The 17,630-nt window shown below is 47.2% G+C and overlaps 1 protein-coding gene across 4 annotated transcripts in view; it reads left to right on the forward strand.

Moving 5' to 3' along the window:
* HNRNPK (heterogeneous nuclear ribonucleoprotein K) overlaps nucleotides 1-17,630 on the forward strand; it is a 67,451-nt gene that overhangs the window by 38,477 nt on the left and 11,344 nt on the right. For all 4 annotated transcript variants that reach the window (XM_029617407.1, XM_029617417.1, XM_029617427.1 and 1 more), the window contains exons 12-13: nucleotides 14,700-14,715; nucleotides 14,866-14,933. In XM_029617407.1, coding sequence (XP_029473267.1) covers nucleotides 14,700-14,715; nucleotides 14,866-14,933 — 84 coding nt within the window. The remainder of the gene's footprint in view (nucleotides 1-14,699; nucleotides 14,716-14,865; nucleotides 14,934-17,630) is intronic.

Below are 17,630 nucleotides of genomic sequence, written 5' to 3' on the forward strand. Positions count from 1 at the left end.
CCCATCTGCTAGCAGAGGAGCACATAACCCACTGGTCCTGAGTCCATCTATCTACACTAAGGAAACAAAATTATCAGGTAAGTAATTTCTTCATTTGTGGTCCCCAAAAAAGAGGGCATATTTTTGTCCAATTTTGGACTTTAAAGAAGGTGAATCTAGCTCTCGAAAGTGCCATGGTTTCGAATGTGAACTTTGCGGTCCTTCATCACGGCCATTCATTTGGTATGGGGAGTTCCTGGTATCCTTGGATCCGACTGAGGCCTATCTGCACATCGGAATCCGTCCAGACCATCTGAGGTTTCTCAGGTTCACGATCCTAGGGGAGCATTTTTAATTTTGCGCTCTTTCTTTCGGTTTAGTCACACCTTCACGGACCATACTAAGGTGATGGTAGTGGTGGCAATGGCCCTCAGGTGGGAGGGTGTTCTGGTGCATCCATATCTGGATGACTGGCTAATTCGAGCAAAGTTGCGGGGCCTATGCAGGCAAGCGGTGGAGGTAGTGATGCGCCACTTGCAAGCATTGGAATGGGTAGTGAACCTATCCAGGCACCATCTTCTGCCCCCAAGTTTTGAATTTTCTGGGGGCACATTTCGATACCAGAGTGGGGAAGGTTTTTCTCCCAAAGGAGCGCATGCTCAAGTTGCAGTCTTGGGTTTGGTGACTTCCAGTCCCGGGTCCTCAGAGGCTTGAGATGAGAGGTATGGTTGGCCCTTCAGGAGTTTTTACCTGTTGCGCGGTCACTCAGTCAGGATCCTGCCCAACAATGGCAGGATGGTTGATTCAGGCAACGGTGGCCTATATCAACTGCCAAGGGGGGACCAAGAGTTGAGCAATGGCTCAAGAAGCGAAAATGCTGATGTCTTGGGTGGTTCCTGAAATAGAAGAGCGGTGGGAAGCTCATGGAGACCTCATATATTAAATGCCCAAAAGTTAGGCTAACATATATTAAATGCCCAAAAGTTAGGCTAATGAGAGCTTATAATGGCGTAAGCTTGTCTTTATTTGTAATCATCGGTCTCGATGAGCACATTTGAGAGGGCGCCATATAAAGTATAGCTGCCCCAATTATGCACTTAGAGTCAATTGTACTATGATATTGTACTTAACTTGCGAATTTTAATCTCCGGCATCGAGGTCCAAATGCTACTGAAGTTGATGGTAAAAGTGGAAGAAACTGGATTAAAGTCGGTTTCTTCCACTTTTACCATCAACTTCAGTAGCATTTGGACCTCGATGCCGGAGATTAAAATTCGCAAGTTAAGTACAATATCATAGTACAATTGACTCTAAGTGCATAATTGGGGCAGCTATACTTTATATGGCGCCCTCTCAAATGTGCTCATCGAGACCGATGATTACAAATAAAGACAAGCTTACGCCATTATAAGCTCTCATTAGCCTAACTTTTGGGCATTTAATATATGTTAGCCTAACTTTTGGGCATTTAATATATGAGGTCTCCATGAGCTTCCCACCGCTCTTCTATTTCAGGAATCATTTATAAATTGTTGATGTCATTTATTTCCTGATATTTGTGGATCCATTCATATTTGTATTGATGTCTTGGGTGGAGCAGCATCTAGCTTGGATAGCGGCTTCTCGCATTGCAGAGTCAGACAAATATACAAGCTGATTTTTCTCAACCATCAGCAGTTAGATCCCGCAGAATGGGAGCTATCGGACGATGCGTTATCCCAGGACAAGCAGGATGCTAGTCCTCACATATGGGTGACATCAGCAACGGAGCCCTAGAGCGGGAAAAACTTCTGTCAAAGTTTCTAGAAACATTTGATTGGCAGCCTGAGGCTACTGAGCATGCCATGATATTCTCTGCCACAGGGGTCTCACTCCAGTCTTCGTTTTTCCGCGCCGCTGGACAGCAGCACGGATACCGGAGTCCTCTGAGTTTACCTCAGCGATACCTATCAGATAAACTTCTTCTCAATTCTCCCTTAAGGGGTCTCATTTTTCTCAATTCACCGGCTGGTGAAATATTTGAGCGTTAAAAAAAAAACAAAAAACCACTAGTATTTTTTTTAAATCATCGACAGACGTCGATGACAGAATGTCATCAGGATTCAAGAAATGCCCGACTTGCAACCGGACAATGTCTGTTACCGATCCGCACACAGAGTGCGTTAGATGTCTGGGCGAAAAACATGACATTTCCTCTTGCAAGAAATGACACCAAAAGGCCGTAAACTCCACCAGGAGAAAATTCAACAGCTTTTCAGATTACAACTGACTCCTTCGCCAGCCACTTCTTCAAAGTCTTCACCAACAGGAGTTTCGAAAAAGGTATTGTTAAAAAAAAAAAAAAAAAAAAAAAGCGCCGTCCCGACGGTTCCGGAGATAAATCCTCCCCTACTCCGATATCATCGATACGCTCTGCGGCAGACATAAGGCCTGGGCATAAACATCGGCACCGACACACCTCGGCTTCATCATCGGATCTGTCCGAGGAGAACCGTTAGAGAAACGGGCTAAATTTACCACAGCCTCGATGCCTGAAGGGCCTACTTCGTCAACACTTGCACCGCACACGAAATCGACACCTCCACTGGTGCCACTCTCTACCTCAATACCGCAAGACTTCACAGCCTATATAAAAGAAGCAGTCTTACAGGCCATCAAAGAATACTTGCCAGTGCCTCCACCGATGCCAGCGACATCGCTGATGCCGGTGACGTCCACTTCGACATCGACGTCACCGATGCTGGTACAATCGGTACCGATGTCTGTTCCATCGACGATGGCACCGATTCCGGGACCTCTCCCCGTGTCGGCCACTGTCTCGTTGCCGCTCACTGCCATGACTACAGCCACAATAGCAGTGCCAAGCCCCGTCCAGCTCCCGGGTTCTTTCTTGACTTCAGAATACTTCCCAAGACCACAGGACACATCTATTCATCGGGCGTCAATTTTAACCACGATGCCCTCATCGATGCCCCCATTTCCATCGGGTACATCACTGATGTTTTCTACGTCTTTCCATCCAGCATCGACGTACATAGCTGGTACTGCTACCGAACAGTCATCGATGGGAAAGACATCGATATCATCGATGACAAAAACAAAATCTACGATGCCACTCCCTGCTGGAGTTGATGTATCCTCTGAAGCAAGATTAAACTCGGTGCTTCAGAAAAAATATCAAGATCTACTGGATTCCTTACCTTCAAATCCAGTGGAGGAGGAGTCTTCTTCCCAAGAACCCATTCCAGGGCCCTCTGGTGTACCTCCTCCACATCCAACTGGAAAACCACATCCACATACTCCAGATTATGACTCATGGAGTGATACACAGTCTGACACCTCAGAAACATTTATGTCTAACCCGTCTCCTCCACATCCAAGAAAACAGTCCTCACCAGAAGACCTTACTTTTTCTGCTTTTATTCAAGAGATGGCCGACTCTATCCCATTTAAGTTAGTCTGAGCAGGGTCTACGCCACCAAACCCTTGAGGTACTACAATTTGTCGATTTCCCCCCAAACAAATCATGGCAATACCTATCCATGATATTCTTCTCAAACTTCAGCAAAGAATGTGGGAACATCCTTGTTCTGTTCCTCCCATTAATAAAAGAATGGACTCCACATATTTAGTCCAATCTGCACTGGGTTTCCAAAAATCTCAACTTCCACATTCTTCTGTAGTTGTAGAGTCAGCACAGAAGAAAGCAAAAAGATCAAGAGTGCATTCCTCTAATCCTCCAGGGAAAGATAATAGGTTCCTGGATACTTTAGGTCGTAAGGTATTTCAAGGTGCAATTCTAAACTCCAGAATTGCAGCCTATCTATTGTACATCACACAATACCAAATGAACCTATGGAAACAGATGGAGGAGTTTATCCCATCTTTACCCCAGGAATTCAGAGAACCAGCACAAAATCTAATTTATAAAGCTTTTGAGGTGGGGAAACATGAAGTGAGAGCTGCCTATGATTCTTTTGAGACAGCCTCAAGGGTGGCAGCTTCTGGTATAAGCGCCAGGAGGTGGGCCTGGCTAAAGGCATCAGACCTCAGGACAGAGGTCCAAGAGAAATTAGTAGACCTACCCTGCGCAGGAGACAACTTATTTGGAACAAAAGTTCAGGAAGCAGTCTCTCAACTCAAGGAACATACTGAGACCTTAAGGCAGCTATCCTCCATGCCTCATGATACCACTACCCACGCTGCACGTCGGTCCCAGCGAAGGGATATTCGCAGGCCCTATTACCGTCCTAAAAGATGATATCCTCCTGCAACTAGGCCTCGCCAGGCAAGATCCCAGCACAGGATACAACCTCGCCAACAAAGAACAATCAGACCTGCACCTGCCACTCAAACAGGTCCCACGGCTGGTTTTTTAAAACATCTCCAGAGAACTAAGCCAATTCATGAATCCTCAACCAGAGCACCCTGTGGGGGGAAGATTATCCAACTTTTACAACACATGGAAAACTATAATAACGGATCAATGGGTTCTGTCCATTATATCTCAAGGTTACAAGCTCAATTTCCTAGCAGTACCTACAGAACTTCAAGCACCTCAGATTCCTCCCAACAGAAATCATTACTCAACTTCAAATAGAATTATCCACCCTTCTGAAATCCAGGGCCATAGAACCAGTGCCCCAGTCTCAGCAGGGCAGAGGATTCTACTCTCAATATTTCCTCGTTCCAAAGAAAACAGGAGGCCTTCTGCCCATTCTAGACCTCAGAAATCTAAACAAATTTCTAAAAAAGGAAAAGTTCAGAATGGTCTCTCTAGGCACCATGCTTCCACTTCTCCAAAAAGAAGATTGGCTTTGTTCTCTGGACCTACAAGACGCATATGCTCACATTCCAATATTCCCTCCTCATCGCAAGTATCTGCACTTCATAGTAGGCCACCAACATTTCTAATAGAGTACTGCCATTCGGACTCACCTCTGCTCCCAGAGTATTCACAAAATGTTTGGCAGTAATAGCAGCACACTTGCACAAGCAAGGTGTCCATGTCTTCCCATATCTAGACGACTGGCTCATCAGGAGCCAATCTCAACAAGGAGCAATAACTTCTCTCAACCAGACAATTGCTCTACTTCACTCCATGGGATTTCTCATCAATTATCAAAAGTCCCATCTCACACCGTCTCGTATGCTCCAATTCATAGGAGCAGACCTGGACACCACCCTTGCAAAAGCCTTTCTACCTGAGACTCGAGCAGAAACACTATCCTTGCTAGCAAACTCGATTCTCTCAAAGATGCAAGCAACAGCTCATCAGTTTCTAACCTTACTAGGCCACATGGCCTTCACAGTTCATGTCACTCCTATGGCAAGACTAGCCATGAGAGTAACCCAATGGATTTTAAGATCACAATGGATCCAAGCCATTCAACCACTGCATTCTCCAATTCTAATAACCCACCAGCTACACTCATCTCTGCTTTGGTGGGCAAACAAGGACAATTTGCACAAGGGCCTACCCTTCCAACAACCAGTCTCACAAATAACTTTAACTACAGATGCATCCACCTTGGGTTGCGGAGCTCACATAGACACTCTCCAAACCCAAGGTACTTGGACAAAACTCGAAGCAACATTTCAAATCAATTTTCTGGAGCTTCGAGCTATACGTTATGCGCTGCATGCGTTCAAGGACTGCCTTTCACACAAGACTGTTCTCATCCAAACGGACAACTCAGTAGCCATGTGGTACATCAACAAACAAGGAGGTACGGGCTCGTATCTCCTTTGTCAAGAAGCTGCACAGATTTGGAATTTGTCCCTGAATCACTCAATGCTTCTCCGGGCCACTTATCTATTTTTATTAGCAGGCATTCACAATGTAATAGCGGATCGACTCAGTCATCAATTCCAACCACACGAATGGTCCCTGGATCCCTCAGTAGCGACTGGGATTTTTCAATGTTGGGGTCAACCCACAATAGACCTCTTTGCATCACATCTAAATCACAAAGTGGACATATTCTGTTCTCTTCAAAAACAGAAGAACCAGCCAACCAAGGATGCCTTTGCTCACCCTTGGAACTCAGGCCTATTATACGCGTATCCTCAGATACCGCTCATAACCAAAACTCTGGTGAAGCTACAACAGGACAAAGGATCCATGATACTTATAGCCCCATATTGGCCTCGACAAGTATGGTTTCCCACACTTCTAGATCTTTTAGTCAGAGATCCAATTCGCCTGAGAGTAGCTCCCACTCTAATAACTCAAGATCAGGGTCGGTTGTGCCATCCCAACCTCCAATCCCTATCCCTGACAGCATGAATGTTGAAAGCTTGATCTTACAACCACTCAATCTTTCAACCCATATATCTCAAGTGCTTATAGCTTCACGTAAACCTTCCACACGAAAGAACTACGTTACCAAATGGAAGAGATTACATTTTGGTGCAAGCAAAACATCGATCCTTTCACTTGTCCTGCTACTTCTCTCCTAGACTACTTATACCATCTTTCAGATTCTGGTCTCCAGACTTCATCTGTAAGAGTACATTTAAGTGCAATCTCTGCTTACCATACTAAGATAGGAGATGCACCAATCTCCACACAACCTCTCGTCAGCAGTTTTATGAGAGGCTTAACTCAAACCACCAATTCGACCTCCAGTCACGGAATGGGACTTGAATTTGGTACTAACAAGGCTCATGCGTTCTCCTTTCGAACCCATAGATTCCTGTGATCTTAAATTTCTCACATGGAAGACTATCTTTCTCATAGCCATTACATCAGCTAGAAGGGTTAGTGAGTTACAAGCACTTGTCACGTACTCGCCCTATACAAAATTCCTACATGACAGAGTGGTTCTCCGTACACATCCAAAATTCCTCCCTAAAGAAGTTACGGAATTCCATTTGAACCAATCCATAGTTTTACCCACATTCTTCCCAAGGCCTCATTCTCACCAAGGAGAAACAGCCTTACATACCTTGGACTGTAAGCATGTGCTATCCTTTTATTTAAACTGCACTGCCGCACACAGGAAATTCACACAACTTTTTGTTTCCTATGACCCAAACAAACCAGGAAAAGCAGTGGGTAAACATACTCTATCCAATTGGCTAGCAGACTGCATACAGTTTTGCTATGAAAAAGCAGGCCTTCCTCTCCAAGGGCGAGTAAAAGCACATTCAGTAGGAGCAATGTCAACTTCAGTAGCACACCTTCGTTCAGTGCCAATCCTTGACATATGCAAAGCAGCAACATGGACTTCTCTTCACACCTTTGCAGCTCATTACTGTTTGGACAAAGAAGGACGACAAGGTTCAGCCTATGGACAATCTGTCTTAAAGAACTTGTTTCCAGTTTAATCCCAACTCCTTCTACAACCAACCTGAAGAGATCTTTGGCTGATTCATTCAACAACACATCAGTGGTGCCTCCTTATAGAATGACTCGGCCTCTAGCTTGCTAATCACCCATATGTGAGGACTAGCATCCTGCTTGTCCTGGGATAAAGCAAAATTGCTTACCTTGTAATAGGTGTTATCCCAGGACAGCAGGATGTAGTCCTCACGAAACCCACCCGCCACCCCGCGAAGTTGGGCTTATACCTTTATTACTATTTTATTCTCGCTACAGCTTATTGCTACATACAAGACTGAAGTGAGACCCCTGTGGCAGAGAATATCATGGCATGCCGGGGCATGCTCAGTAGCCTCAGGCTGCCAGTCAAAAGTTTCTAGAAACTTTGATAGAAGTTTTCCCGCTCTAGGGCTCCGTTGCTGACGTCACCCATATGTGAGGACTACATCCTGCTGTCCTGGGATAACACCTATTACAAGGTAAGCAATTTTGCTTTCTCATTACCCTCAGATGGGGGTTCCTCATGGATCTAATGGTGACTCAGCGGCATGTCAAAGCTCCTTGCCGCTTCAGTTATAGGAGAGAGCGAGGGGCAGAAGGGGGTCAATGCCCTGGTACTTCCTTGGCCAAGCAACATTCTCGTGTGTTTCCACCGTGGCCTCTGGTGGTTAATATAGTCAGGAGAATAGAGGTCCACCCAGGAAGAGTAATTCGGCTCCAGAGTGGCCTCGACTGCTTTGGTTTGCAGACCTGGTCAGTCTAGCAGTGGACAGTCTGCTAAGGCTGGGATATCTTTCAAACCTGCTTCATCAAGGTCCCGTATTTTTTGATCAGGCAGATCGCTTTTATCTAGCGGCTTGGCTTTTGAGTGGCAGCGTTTTAAGGGAAAAGGGATATCCGGAGAATATCATCACCACTTGTTGCAAGCTCGTAACTCCTCTACCTCCTTGGCTTATGCTAGAGTGTGGAAGGTTTTCAAGTCTTTGTGCGCTCATAAAGAAATTGACCCTCAGCGAGCCTCGTTGTCCCAAATTCTGGCGCTTTTGCGGGATGGGCTGATTAAGGGCATATTGTTCAATTCTTTGAGAGTGCAGGTCTCTGCCCTGGCTGTTTTTGGGGCAAGGTCTATGGTAGGCCACTGGCGGCACATCCAGATGTGGTTCATTTTTTTTTGGGGAGCAAAGCATTTGCACCCTCCTTCTCAAGCTGTCTGTCCATCTTGGATCCTGAATTTGGTCCTTAAGGGCTTGTGTACGGTGCCGTGTGAGCTCCTTAGAAAGGCTGCCATTAAGGATTTCACTCTGAAGGTGGCTTTCTTGGTGGCTATTTGTTTGGCCAGAAGGGTTTCAAAGATTCAGGCCTTGTCCTGCAGGGAGTCTTTCTTATGGATCTCGGTGAGGGCTCTCATTGAGGACGGTTCTGTCTTTTCTGGCTAAGGTGGTGTCTGCGTTCCACTTGTCAGTTGGTGGAGCTTCCAGCTTTTCAGAATCTAGAGTCGGGTACAGCTCATGCTTCAGAGTTAAGGCGTTTGGATGTCAGGCGGACCTTGTTGCAGTACTGGAGGTGACCAACAGCTTTGTACTGTAGAGTGTTGCAAAAAAAAGGTCAGAAAGCTTTGAACACTACATTTGTCGCAGTCGTCCTGTCCCAGAGGGGTTAAGGGCTCATTCAACATGATCCCAGGCAGCCTCCTGGGCAGAGCGTCAGCTAGTGTCTCCACAGGAGATTTGCCGTGCAGTGACTTGGAAGTCCTTGCATACCTTTGCCAGGCACTATAGGTTGGATGTCCAAGCTCCGGAAGTTGCTGGTTTCAGAGAGGGTGTTCCTCAAGCGGGACTCTCTGTCCCACCCAGGTTAGGGAAGCTTTGGTACATCCCAGGAGTCTAGATTGATTTGCATAAGGACAGGGAAAAGAAAACTGGTTTTTACCTGTTAATTTTCGTTCCTGTAGTACCACAGATCAGTCCAGAGTCCTGCCCATTGGGGTAGGGTTAGTAAGAAAGTCTGCTCATTCTGTCTCTCCAGACTTTTATTTGAAGAATGGTACAGAGTTTTTTTTGTCTTACCTCCAAAATTTGTATCCTCTGCTCATTCGGGGAATATTGTATTCATAAGTTGATTGGAAGTGTTTTTTTTTCATTATCTGCTTGGGTACATAGTAATACTCAGGGGCTGCAGGTGCTACACCAGGTTGAATGCAGGTGGCTGTAAACATTTTTTGTCTCCATCTGCTGTAAGGGAGGCAAAACCCAGGAGTTGGGACTGATCTGTGGTACTACAGGAATGAAAATTAGCAGGTAAGAACCAATTTTCCTTTCTTGTTCGTACCCCCAGATTAGTTCATACAAGTGGGTTTTACATCCCTACCTGCAGATTGAGGCAGAGAGCTAAAAACATTTGAGACTGCTTCATAACCAAGAGTGCCACCTACAGTCCTTCAATATGTCTCCAGCAGATGATAGAGGTGCAAACCAGGGGTCCTGGTTCCCTCTTATCCCCAGAGGTGTTTGCCAGCAGCAGGGAATTATTCCTTTCTTTTTGTTTGAATTTCTTCCTTTGCTGTCGATGCTGTTAAACTTTTCTGCTCAGGCTGTTTCTGGTTTGATTGTCTGGGCAGGACCGGGCTGGGGAAGGGAGCAGTGAGCTCCTCTGTGGTGTCAGGCTGCTTAGGGAGCCAGAGGCTGCGTTGGGCTGTTGTCCCGCACCACCCCCCCCCCCCCCCCCCCCCCATTCCTGCATGCCGCATCGGCGCTATGCTGTGATTTGTTTCTGGAGGGGAGGGCCCCTCTGGGTGGGGAACAAGGCTGGTTGGAGAGCCACAGGTTCCCAAGGCACTGTCAGGATCAATACTGGGAGCCTAAATGACCTGTCAGGCAGGAGAAGGGCTACAGCTCAGAAGGTGCCAGATTCCTGGGAGTCCAGAGACTCCCCTCCCTTGTCTCGACAATCCCTTTGGGGGGGGGGGGGGGGGCGGAGATGCGAGCTCTGGGTCAGACAAGGGAGAGGATGTGGAGTTTTCCTCAGAATTTGTCTTGCTTATGATTAAGACCTTTTTAACCAGGAAAAGCACTGGCTATAAAATGGCATTTGTCAGCCATCTCGTCTTGCTGCAAAGAGTCCATGGGGCGGCTTGGTCAGGGGAATCTCCTTCGCCAGCTGGGCCTGGCAGCTCAGATGATTCGGACTTGGATGACCCGGAAGATGGTCTTGGGTTTGGTCCGGTGGTGGATCAGGATGAGCCAGCCGATCTCATGGCAGATGTCGATCAGGACGGGGATAAGGACATGGCTGATCCGGAAGAGGTTCTGATAACTGAGGGAGATCACCCATGGGTGGTTGCTCTATTCCGTAAGGAGGAGTTGAGGCCCCTTATTTCTTATATTTTAAAGGAACTGGGTATTAGTGTGGTCCAGGAGGAGTCAGACAATGAAGGTGTGGATCCAGGTTGGACTGTGGAGCCCACCGAAAGCTTTTCCTCTCCCTAAAAGGATTAAGAAGCTTGTGAACCAGGAATGAGACTTACCGGAGGCAAGCCCCAAGGTGGCTAGAGCCGTAGCAAAGTTGTATCCCCTCACCGAGGATGTCCTGCAGCTGTTGATATTGCTGAAGGTGAATGCTTCGATCTCTGCTGTCACTAACAAGACGACCATTCTGGTTGTGATTTTGGCAATGTTAAAAGGACGCTCAGGACTGTAAGCTAGATTCATTGGGAGAGGATGACTGAAGTCTCAGCGCTGAGCCTGCGAGCAGTGATCTGTGGAAGTCTGATGCAGAGGGCCTGTTTGCGATGGGTCCAAAATTCTCTCGAAGTCTTCGGCAGGCACTGGTGTTTATAGCCAGGCAACTCGGGGGAGGCCAGTATTGCATATGAGGCTGACATGCTTTTGACTTTAGCTGGACTGGCCAGTAATACAGTCACGGCTGTCTCTGTGGTTGCGGAATTGGTCAGCTGATATGTGGTCCAAGTCTCAACTCTGTAATCTTCCCTTTAAATTGGTAGGCGAAAACTGAGGCAACGAACACGCGTCACTAATTGCCTTAAGTGTTTATCTTGTATGGGAGAAGGAAGGAAATTTGTTGTTCGGGGAGGACCTAAAACAATTTGAAGGTTTTGGGGGAGTCTAAAAGGAAAAAGCTGCTGAAGGATAAGATGACAGTGAGTAAGAATATTCCAGCTTGCTCTAGGTTTCAGGATGTGTGGCAGTTTTTGTCCCAATAAGGGTTTTGCACAGTCTTCAGCACAGAACCTGGGGCCTGGTAGGCAGCAGTCTTTTCAAAGCACCCACAGACTTCCCTGAGAGGGTTCCAAGTAAGGGACCAGTGACAGGCTCCACAAATTTAGCCAGGCTGTGCCACTCTTTCGACATGGCAGTGGAAGAGTGGACCAGGATTACCTCAGACCAATGGGTCCTAGAGGAAATAAGGATCAACTGTGCTTTAGAATTTTTTCACCCCACACGGAAGCTTTTGTGGTGCCTCTCTACAGTGTCTGAGGCAAGCAGGCAGTGATTTAGGATACGTTGTCATCTTCAGTTGCTGGAATGATAGTAACAGTGGCGGCCAGGGAGCATGGTCGTGGGAGGTACTTGATTTACTGTGTTGTACCAAAAAAAGGAGCCTTTCAGCTTTTGCAGATCAAGGATGGGATGACATGTGATACTGCACATTCCCTGTTTTTCTGTATGGAAACATTGCGGGTGGTGATAGCGGTAGTTAGTCATGTGGTTTTTCAGGATTCAATGCACTTGATGGAAGCCTATCTGCACATGCCCATTTGGGAAGAACATCAGTTTCTTCGTGTTATGGTTCTGGTGTACCTTTTCCAGTTTCGGGCCCTCCCGTTCGGTTTGGCAACTGTATCTTAAAAGGTGGCAGCAGCTCTCCGCAGGGAGGGGATCCTAGTTTATGCTTATACGAGGGAAATCGGAAGAGGTATGCCGGCAGCCTGTGCGCACAGTGATGGATATGTTGCAGTCCTTGAGCTGGGTGGTGAATTTGGCAAAGTCACCTGAGCCCTATCTAGATGCTGGAATACTTGGAGGTGAAGTTAGTCAACTTGGCAAAGTGTTTCTTACCTCAGAGAGGATTCATTAGTTACAATCCCATGTGCTGCAGATTTTGCGGACGTCAGTGCCCAGGACTTGGGATTATCTTCTGGTCCGGGGTTCAATGGCATCTACATTGAATTTGGTGCCTTGGGCTTTTGCCCACATGTGCCCTCTCTACAGGGGTGTTGCTGTCTTGCTGGAATCCATTGTCTGGGGAGTTTAGACAACCCAATTTGGACAAAGGGATGGGCCTAGAAGTTTTGGACTGGGTTATAAGGATCACGGATTGCAACCTGAAATGTTGGTGGGTGAACTGTTAAGAACGGATGGCACAAAGACTGTGGTCATCAGTGGAAGCATCCTGTCTATCGCTTGGAAACTAGTGTGCAAGGCATTGGTGGAATTCCTTTCACAAGTCTGAGGTCAAATAGTGTTTTAGGACAATGCGACAATGGTGGCTTATAACAATCGGCAAGGAGGAATGAAGAATCGCACGGTTGCCCAAGGAGCCCAGAACCTTTTTGTCTGGGCAGAGTGACATTTGCAGGGGATACCAGCTTCACGTGTTGCAGGAGTGGACAATGTGCAAACGGACTATCTCAGCAGGCAACAGTTAGACCTGTGAGAGTGAGCACTGTCGAAGGAGGTCTTCGGCCTTATCCATTCTCATTGGGGCAGTTCCCATCTGGATCTAATGCTATCAAGGAGTGACACCAAGGCAGCAAGTTTCTTCAGCCGTAGGCTGATCTTGCTGTACGTGTTCCCTCCATGACCGTTAATAGGTCGAGTGTTTGTTTTAGTTGTATCGAGAGGCATCCGGGCCAGGTGGTGGTGGTGCCGCCGCCAGAGAGGCATTGTCTATGGTTCACAGACCTGGTTCAGCACACAATTGATGGGTCCCTGAGATTGGCTCATTTGCGAGCTATTAAGGCAAGATCCTATTTTCTTGGATTAGGCAGATTAATTTTGTTTCGTAGCTTGACTTTTGGGCTCAGGCACTTGTGACAAGTAAAGTCACTGGCCTCTCATGTATTTTTTTGACATTTTCGAAGGGGGTTGAGCCTCTGTGGCTGCCAGTGCCTAGATTGGGTTCGGCGTGGAGTTTAAACTTGGTGTTGGGTGTGCTTTGTGGGCTTCCGTTTCAAGCTGTTGAAGATGCTGAAGGTGGTATTTTTGGTGGTGGTTCCTTCATTCAGAAGGATCTCAGAGCTGCAGGCTTTGTCATGTACGGAACCATTTCTGAAGACTTCAGACGAGCGGTTGTCTTTGCGCATGCTACTCTTGTTCCTATCTAAGGAGGTATCTTTGTTTCACCCGAGTCGGACACTCGAGCTCCTGCCTTACCGAATTGGTTTGAGTTGCCAGAAGCAAAGGTCACAAATAGTTTTCGGCGATCGGATCATTGTTTGGAGATGCCAGAAATGTAATGCATTGGCTGAAGGAAGCTATTGTTTTGGCCTACCTTTGTAAGGGGAGAAGAATTTGAGGGGTTGCATGCGCACTCTAGAGGGCAGACAGTGTCGTAGGCCGAGTATAAATTAGTGTCCCCACAGGAGATCTGAGGAGCAGTGACATTGGCTTCTCTTCTTGCCATTACTGTTTAGATGTTAAGGCTCCAGAAGAGTGAAAGTGTGGGAGGTGGTCTCTTGCGGGCCTGCCCAGTGTAGGGGTGCTTTAGTACGTCCCACTAGTCTGGACTGATCTGGGGTACGAACAGGAAAGGAAAATTTTAGTTTTTACCTGCTAATTTTCATTCCTAAAGACCCACAGATCAGTCCAGAGACCCAGCCCCTTAATGTTCTCAAGACCGTTACAGCAAATCTGTGTTCTGGCATGATTACTGGGAAGAGCTATCAGAATGTGTATATATACAGAACCTAAAGAAGTTTGCCAGGTTGTGATTAGTCCCTTGGGTTGATTTGGGGTTTTTCTGTTGGGGGGGGTGGGGGGCTCCAACCTTTGGGTTTGGCGTTCGCCCTCGTTTAGGGGGTTGTTGAGTTGGTACTCTATAGTTGGCTTGGGTACAAGTCAATACTGAGGGACTGTAGGCGACACTCTTATGTAGCAGTGTCTCAAAGTTTTTAGTTCTCTACTTCCATCTGATGGTAGAAATGCAAATCCCGCTTGTCTGACGTGATCTGTGGTACTTCAGGAAGAAAATTAGCTGGTAAGAACAAATTTTCCTATGAGGAGTTAGGAAAAGGTATATTTTAATATTCATGGATTGCAATAAAGTTGTGTTGTTCTTGGAGACTTATACAAACTTTATTTTTCTCTTCTCTTCCCCCTCTCTCCCCCCCCCCCCCCCCCCCACCTCTTTTTGTATGCATTCTGGATGTCTTTAGGGTGGCTCTGCATACGGTAAGATTTTATTTTATTTTTTTGGTGGTGGAAAGAGGTTTTTGGGTAGGAGTGACTGTAATCTGTGTTCTTTGTAATCTTCAGTCTTTTTTAAATTCACCTTGAAAAGTGCATAAGATGCGTTTGATCAAGCAAACATTTATTCCATAGGGGGCCGGGGCTCATACGGTGACCTTGGTGGACCTATCATCACGACACAAGTAACAATTCCCAAAGATGTAAGTGTGTAATTTCCTTATTTTGTGATGTACAAAGAACCTTAAGTTATAAAACTGGTTTCTGCCATTGTTGTGAAAAGATTTTGTTTCAATAGTAATCTATTTCAGCTACGTTGATTTGGTAAATTTTGTACTCTAAAGAAGGATAGGTCATTTTGCTAAATTCTAGAAAAGAAATGTTCAAGTTTATTTTCATTCTAAAGCTGTTACACAAAAGCCAGTCTTGAGCAAATATATTGGTGTAAAATGTTCTATGAAATGGCAATTAGTTCGCATAACATAAGAATCTTGAGATACCTTAGCAATGAACTCCTGCTCGCTCCTTTCCCATACACCCAAAACTCCACCACCTGAATAACAAGACAGCAACATTTAGTGGAAGCACAAGAAGCTATAACTTTATTCAAAAGTACTAGAGCAGATCCATTTTGTGTATATCTGAGCCATATTGCAGAAAATCCTGCTGCCTTTATTATGGGTCCTTCTGGGTCATCTCTTCATTCTGCTATTGCCTGGATACTCACCATGGGTCCAGTTAAAGTTACCTTCTCCCAGTACAAGCAGGATGGTAGTCCTCACATGTGGGTGATGTCACTGGACAGAGCCCTATCACAGAAAACTTTGTCAAAGTTTCTAGAAACATCTGATTGGCACACTGAGCCTCCTGAGCATGCCCAGCATGCCATGATCCCTGCAGCCACGGGGGTCTGCCTTCAGTCTCTCTTTTTTTTTTTTTTTTTTTTTTTTTCCCGCGTTGCTGTTAGCCTCGCTTTTAAGGAGCTCTGGGAGTTCTCTCACAAATATTTTTGTCACAGAAATTCGAAGTTTTCACTTCAAAAAAATTCCCTACTCGGATCTCCCTTCGAATGACATTCAGTGAGTACTGTTCCGGAGGATTTTTCAATCTGTTCCTGCCACCTCACCATCGGTGCCCACAGGCCACCGACCCGTTCCCTGCCTAATACTTTAATATTTGCCACGGGGTTTAAAAAGTGTCCAAACTGCCCCCGAACGATGTCTATTACGGACAGACATGAAATATGCGTACTTTGCCTCGGTCCCAGTCATGTCCGCAGATGTTCCACCTGCGCAGGCGTGCGGGTCTCGATAAAATGGAGAACCTCTTCAAAAAAAAGTTACTCCATCGACATCTGCACTGATGCCAATCCTCTCTTCCATCGAGAAAAGTCACTGAGAAAAGAAGAAAATCGATGACTGGCCGTCACCGACTCGTCTGGGACATCAGTGGCTTTGTCTTCTGTGCCCAGTAAAGACCATACCGAGCATCTGGGGAAAAAGGCGTCTGTCATCTGACCGACTCCATGCCAAGTGGAGGAACAGATACTGCATCGGCATCGATGGCCATTGATCCTATAGCGAACCGGGCCCGGGTACATGAGTCTCCGTGCCCCTCTGTACCCGAGGCACCGTGGCGCTCCCCACCGGGATCAGTGATGGAGACAGCCAACCTATCTGTCTTTTTTTCCCGCATCACGGCTGCGAGCGGGCTTCCAGCGTCGCATTCTCTTCCCCCATAGTTTGGCGCCGGCCTCCTTGCCTGGATTTCCTGCGTCACTGCTGCGAGCGGGGGTTGCATAATCGCGGCCTTCTTCCACGTAGCTCTACATGTCTGCGCACCTCTTCACAGGTGGGACAGCCCTCAATCCCCGGCCTGCCGCGTGTGTGGCACACGCGGTGAGGCCCTGGATGCGGCCTCCCTGTGGTCCTAATTGTGCCTCTGAGTCAGGGGACTCCTTGCCTTCGGAAGGCCCTTCTGGGGGGGGAGGGGCCAGGTGTCCTAGACAGGGACTCACAGGTGGAGGTTGCTCCTCCCGTTTTGGCACCTATAGGGAGAGATGGCACTGTGCCTCCGGTTCTTCCTCCAGAGGGGGAGGGGAGTCCGGAGGGGTTTCCCCCAGAATTTGTACTCCTCATGCATGAGGCGTTTTTGGCTCGCAAGCATGCGCCGATTAAGAGACCCAGTCCTCAAGGGGACATAGGGCATCCACCAGAGAAGCAAAATTGGGGAGCAGAACTAGGACAGCACCCCGTGGATCAAGCTCGCCCGCGGGATGTTGGGCCTCAGGCTCCTCAGGACCCTGAGCCTGGGGTCGGTAGCAGCTGCGGGGACAGACCCAGATCAGGCGGATACGGATGTTTCCGATGATCCAGATACCCTGTCTGCGGAGGGTGACGATCCCAGTGTGGTCCGACTATTTAAGAGGGATGGACTGCGGCCTCTCATTCCTCAGGTCTTGGAGGTACTCTGACTTAAAGTTACTCTGGAGGAATCTGATAATGAAAGGGTTAACCCAGTTCTCGATGGCATTAGGGGCCCCACTACTTTCTTTCCTTTGCCAAAGAAAGTACAAAAGCTGGTGAACCGAGAGTGGGAGGCTCCTGATGCTGGACTGAAGGTGGGCAGGGAGATGGCGAAACTATATCCCCTGTCCAAGGACGTGTTAGACTTGCTCAAGATTCCTAAGGTGGACGCTGTGGTCTCTGTGGTCACTAAGAAGACCACAATCCCGGTGGCTGGGGCGGCCGCCCTGAAGGACATGCAGGACCGGAAACTGGAGATCCAGTTGAAACGGGCATTGATCCAGTTGAAACGGGCATTGATCCAGTTGAAACGGGCATTTGAAGTCTCTGTGCTGAGTTTGCGCTAGCCTAATGCAGAGAGCATGCCTGTGTTGG

Source organism: Rhinatrema bivittatum, chromosome 1 (genome assembly GCF_901001135.1).
Source record: "Rhinatrema bivittatum chromosome 1, aRhiBiv1.1, whole genome shotgun sequence".
NCBI lineage: Eukaryota > Metazoa > Chordata > Amphibia > Gymnophiona > Rhinatrematidae > Rhinatrema > Rhinatrema bivittatum.